This window comes from Papaver somniferum, chromosome 2, assembly GCF_003573695.1.
Source record: "Papaver somniferum cultivar HN1 chromosome 2, ASM357369v1, whole genome shotgun sequence".
NCBI lineage: Eukaryota > Viridiplantae > Streptophyta > Magnoliopsida > Ranunculales > Papaveraceae > Papaver > Papaver somniferum.
In genome coordinates this window covers 69,522,166-69,527,904 of record NC_039359.1, presented here as the reverse complement: position 1 = coordinate 69,527,904, position 5,739 = coordinate 69,522,166, and the positions used below count along the sequence as shown (strand labels likewise).

At 38.2% G+C, this 5,739-nt stretch overlaps 1 protein-coding gene across 1 annotated transcript; it reads left to right on the top strand.

Moving 5' to 3' along the window:
• The first annotated feature begins 1,756 nt into the window (after window positions 1-1,756).
• Window positions 1,757-3,489, top strand: LOC113347959 (probable caffeoyl-CoA O-methyltransferase At4g26220). Its single transcript, XM_026591649.1, has 6 exons — window positions 1,757-1,910; window positions 2,008-2,054; window positions 2,220-2,299; window positions 2,379-2,523; window positions 2,615-2,749; window positions 2,874-3,489. Exons 2-6 carry the CDS (start codon window positions 2,013-2,015, stop codon window positions 3,165-3,167), a joined length of 696 nt encoding a protein of 231 aa, XP_026447434.1. The 5' UTR covers window positions 1,757-1,910; window positions 2,008-2,012; the 3' UTR covers window positions 3,168-3,489.
• The last annotated feature ends 2,250 nt before the right edge of the window (window positions 3,490-5,739 follow it).

The following is a 5,739-nucleotide window of genomic DNA, read 5'->3' as shown; positions in this document are numbered from 1 at the left end:
AGGTGGGTGGGGTGGGGTGGGGGGTCTATCAACACCTTCCACAACCAGAGTTGTCAATACACTAACCATCCAACAACAGCTGCAATATCTTCCTGAACGGTGGATCCAACATCTATTTGGAAAAATTGGTATAAAATAATAGAAGGAAAAAGTAAATAAGATGTTCAAGACTGTGTATTCCATTTTGGTACAAGGGACTCTATTTATAGGAAAAAATAAGAGACGTGTTGTCCCTACGAGTCACTCATCACGGGGGTGCAATTTCATTCATTGTTAGTGTTGTATAAAATGTGCTACATGTCTCCCCACTTGATGAGTGTCATCGACCTGTCTTTCGGAATAAAAACTCTTTTGTCCATATGAAATTAAATTATTATTTTGAATAGGTGGACCACACTTTACCACTGGCACTAATCCAAGTGACCAATGATACAAATACATGACATAGGACCAACAAAAAAAAAACAACATAAATATTATAAATAAACGTCATTATCGTCTGACCCGCGATTACACTTAGACCGTGTAACAAGCATTTCACCCATTGTAAATAATTATTGTTTAATAAACTTACAGCCTTTGCAACGTTATAAACCCCAACAACCATTTCCCGGCAACGAGCTCTCACATGACCCACGTATCTCTTTACCACTTTTTCCAAGTTTGAGGTTCTTTGTTGTATTGACTTGGTGTTTATTGCAGTGTCTTTGTCAATTGCTGCTCTGAATTCCCCTAGAATGCGGGCCCAAAACTCCCTCCCGTCCATCTCTTTATTCCTAAAAGAATCACTAGCAACCAAACAATAAGCACGAATTAACGCGACATCCTCGGCGGTTGAGTATCCAGGCATATTGTAGTAAGTAAAAGCAGAAATTAGGGTATGATAAAATAAAAGAGGAGATAACGAACCTAAGAGTAGTTGAGGGTGTTTGAGTTAGGCTGAATACCCACACTATTTGTAGAGTGTCTATTATGGGTTTGATAACAATCCTTTTTTTCTTCGAACACGTGGCAAAGCACCCTTGCTTAATCCAAAACACAATCACTGGTCAAAAACACCCAAAACATTATTCAAAGGTTGGTTACTTTTATCAGACAAACCTTACTTTTTAACGAAAACCAACCCAGTTGATATTCTGAAACTTGTCGTTACAACGTCAATTAGACAATACACCATAAAGTGGGTGTCAGAATCACGTGGGTATGAATATCAAATAAAGAAAAAAAAAATCTCCAAAAATTTGAAGATTCGTAACAAGATATGTGGGTACAATACTCAACTAACTATCTTTGGACAAACCAAAAAGAAAAAAACAAATAAATTCATTATTAATAATGCATGGAAAAATACAAGGTAAATATGTCTTTTTCACATGACACATCAACATTTATTAAACCAAAAAAATTATATTGATCATTACCACACACATTCATAAATAAAAAACAAGAACCCAAAAACAAATTTTTTTTTACGGAAACATTATAAATCTAAATCATTGTCGTCTGACACGCCTTATCAAATGGCATACATACGAAAAATGTTGGATCCCGGCCGGGCGCTGGTTTTTGGTGACCTGAATCCAGTAAAAAGGTTGAATCTTGCACTTCCACCAGAGTAAGCATAACCAAAATTTATCTAGCGGCCAAAACCACAATAGCTCCTGATTCAAATTCGCCATCATAATCAACTGTGACTATCATACCGGGAAAGAAAACAAAACATGCCACAGAACCCGAAATTTTGTCCAAGTAACCAAATCTGCCACCTAACCTCTGGCGATCCATCCATGTGCCAGATGCGCGTCAGAAGCAGCCAGACACGCAACTCTTACAAGGAAACAAACGTCGATATGCTTCAACAATACTTCTGAACTACCATCCACGAGGGAGAAGTTCAACTACCGATCAAGGTATTCAACTCTATAAACCCTAATTTTTAATTCCTGTAACTCATCATATCATTTTCCATTTCCATTTTCAAATTGAAATCACTATTTGTTTTTTTAGGAGCAATGGAGAACAAGGGGCTATTGCAAAGTAAAGAATTGTATCAGGTATTGGTTTCTTCAAATTTGATTTTGGTTCTATACATCATTTTCATAATTGGGTTAGGGGATTTTTTTCTGTAATGCTCTATTGATGTCTATTGTTTTTCTGTAACGCTCTTACTGATGTCTATTGAATTTGGGTATTCTGAATCATGGTTTATGTTTGGTTAGTATATCTTGAACACTAGTGTGTACCCACGAGAATCAGAGTTTCTCAAGGAGTTGAGAGATGCTACTGCAAATTATCCAGGGTAATTCATTTCATCTTCTCCGCTTTCGTTGTTAAGCCTGTCTATATTAAGCTTGTACTGATCGAACTTAATAATCTAGGGCTTTGATGGGTACTGCACCAGATGCGGGGCAGTTAATGACATTGCTTCTGGGTCTTGTTAATGCAAAGAAGACGATTGAAATTGGGGTTTTCACAGGATATTCTCTCCTCCTAACTGCTATTGCGATACCTGATTATGGGAAGGTTTGTTCATTTATCCATCTGCTTCCTTTTATCGATTCATGTCTCTCATTGTCTTCCTAACTAAGCATGGGGTGGGTGCACAATGATGCAGATCACAGCTATTGATGTTAGTCGGAAAGCATATGATGACATAGGATTACCAATTATGCAAAAGGCCGGCGTTGAACATAAAATTGATTTTGTTGAGTCTCCTGCTCTTCGTGTACTTGACAAACTGTTGGAAAATGTAAGTACTGACAATCACTATGACGATGAATCACTGTGGATCACTGTGACGATGACTTGTCAAATCAGCTCTTATTTTTGACAATGTCCGCCATTCATCTTTTATTGTTGGCCATATGTTGCAGACTGAGAATGAAGGGACCTTTGACTTTGCTTATGTCGACGCAGACAAGGTTAATTACTGGAATTATCATGAGAAATTGTTGAAACTGTTGAGAATTGGCGGCGTCGTAGTTTACGATAACACATTGTGGGGAGGATCAGTGGCTATGAGCGACGAATCTTTGGTTCCAGAGCACTACAGAGCCTCTAGGCGTCACTCAATCGAGTTTAACAAGCTTATAGCAGCTGATTCTCGCATTCGGTTATCACAGGTACCAGTCGGTGATGGTAGCACTGTATGCGTACGTCTTCATTAGTAAAATGGAATAAATGGAGATTTCTTTATTTCTAGAGTGGGAGTGGGAGTGAGAGTGAGAGTTAGTGTACACAGGAGTGAGTGCCTGTAGGTGTATGACCTGCTTCTTCGTTTTCCAGATTTCCCGGGTTGAGGACAAGCCTTGTTTCAAGGAGAGTGGGATGTAAGAACACCGGCACTACTGTGCTGTCTAAACTGAAGATGTTAGATGTTTTCCTTAATTAGTTGTGTTGCTTTTATTTTTGAACTCTAAACTGAAGTACCTGCTGTAGAACTATTTTTTCGTTCCTTCAGTATATGTATTTCTAGGTGGTTAATTCCCAGTTGGAGGAATCTTGAAGAAGAAGAGATGGTTATGTTTGAGGCATCATAGATGCTAATCCAATCGATGGACAGAAACCAGGAACAACTTGCAGAATTTTGTTCCAGCAACACTCCCAGCTAATCAAGTGAAAGATGCTACAAATTGTTGTTTCTGGTGATGGTCGCTACTGGTTGAACGCTGCTATTCAGATTATCATTTAGATGGCAGCTGCAGATGAAAGAATACTACATTGCAGAAGATCTCTCAGGTGTGGATCTTTCTGGCTTCTGCTGAAGAATCACAAAGTTTGGGAGGGCCGGGGGTTGAGTTTGATGTTGATGCTTTTGATTCAGCCAATGACTGAGAGGTTGATGAAGTCTATTCAGAAGTTGGTTGCATATCTGGATTTCACTTTCTGTTATGATGCACTTTATGGAAACTGCATTTTTGTTCAAGAGCTTGGTACACAAGAAAGTTCTTTTCAATATAGGTAGTTTTAGCCTGGCTGTCGATTCATTTGCCTACGTTAGCAAGGATAGTCTTCGAAAAGATCAATTCGTCTCTGTTGAAGATATAATTCGTCTACTTGTGGTTGCCAGTCCAACATTACGACGTCTCTATCGGCTTGGTTCTTTACCACTGAACCAAGCGGATACTACTCCCTCCATTCTTGAAAAAGAGCTACTATTATCTGTGGCAAATGAAAAAAATCTTTCAATCTGTGGCAAATGAAAAAAATCTTTCAATCTGTGGCAAATGAAAAAAATGATAGTACTTCCTTTCTGGAAACGAAGGTAGCGGGCTAAAAGGAAAAAATGATGGTATATTGGTATATATCTTTTCTAGAAAGTACTTCCTTTCTGGAAACGAAGGTAGCGGGCTAAAAGGAAAAAATGATGGTATATTGGTATATATCTTTTCTAGAAATGGAGGTAGTAAAATTTTGCTGGGCCTTTTCAGCCAGGTTTTCTGTTGGGCATTAATTTAACTACCCGAATTATTATCAAATACCCATTGTTATTTTGCTCTGATGTACAGTCAAGTGTAATACGTTAGGTTTTGTGAAGAGAGAGGACTCTTATTTGGGATTCTACATAAAGTTTCACAAAAAATAATACGAAGGAAAATGTCCTAGTGCAAAAGAAATGCTATGAAGGCAACATAAGCAAATAATGAATTCTCTTTTTTATGCATAGAGCCTGAATAAAAGGAAAAAACTTCATCATCGGCGAGTTGAGATGCAATAATGCAACAAAATTGTATTTTTCTTTGTCAAAGAACATCTTAAATAGAGGATGTGAAAAACATGTTCCTAAGAAATAAAGTCTACAATATCGATTTTAATCTAGAAAATTTATTTTCTTTGTATTGTGCAAGGAGATATTTCATTTTAAAGGTAAGTAAATATAAGAGATCCTGTTTTAAATGTGGTATATGTTACTATCACATGAGCATGGTTTTTAAAAGTGCACGTTTCGTATAATGGTCAAGCTTCAATTATTTTTAGAAACGCTCCGACTCGTACCTATGAAGCGTTTGGAATGAGAAGCGTGTAGTCAACGATTTTGACCAAAGTCAGAACGCAAAATGGTCGAACTTCAAGAAATAATGCTTCTTAAAAAAATTAAAACTAAAAAAGAATAGTGGGATTTGAACTAGGGATTTGAACCTACCACCCTGTGTGTACTATGTGAGTGCTCAATCACTGTTCTACATGGTCATTTGCAATAACACTTGATTGTTTTTATATTTATAAATGTTTACATACCTAATTATAAGGTTTCAAATTTTATATTTTATGTTTCACGACCAACCATGAATCGCCGCTTTCACGATTCAACCTACTGTTGATGATGGTTTTTAGCTTAGGATTAAAATCGTAAAACCTCAGTCAGACAGTGACGTCACACTTGAGTAATAATGTCGCCACTAACACATTTATTGAATCCTTCAACATGTATGCGTAAAATTATCGGGGTACCTTTTTTATATGCCATGATCCGCGGCAGAGCCCTCGTTACTGACTGGCATCAATCTCTGCACATGCCAGCTGCGCATGCTATCCAAACGTGCCAATCACGCGTGCCACATATATTAAACTAGGGTTTCGACATGTTAAACCATGATAACCATATCTCCGGGCCAAAGCCATACCAACCATGCCAGCCGCACCACCATGCCAGCCACATCTCCGCGCCAAAGGCATGCCAACCATGCCAGCCGCACCACCGTGCCAATGACATGCAATGCCAGCCACATCTCCGCGCCA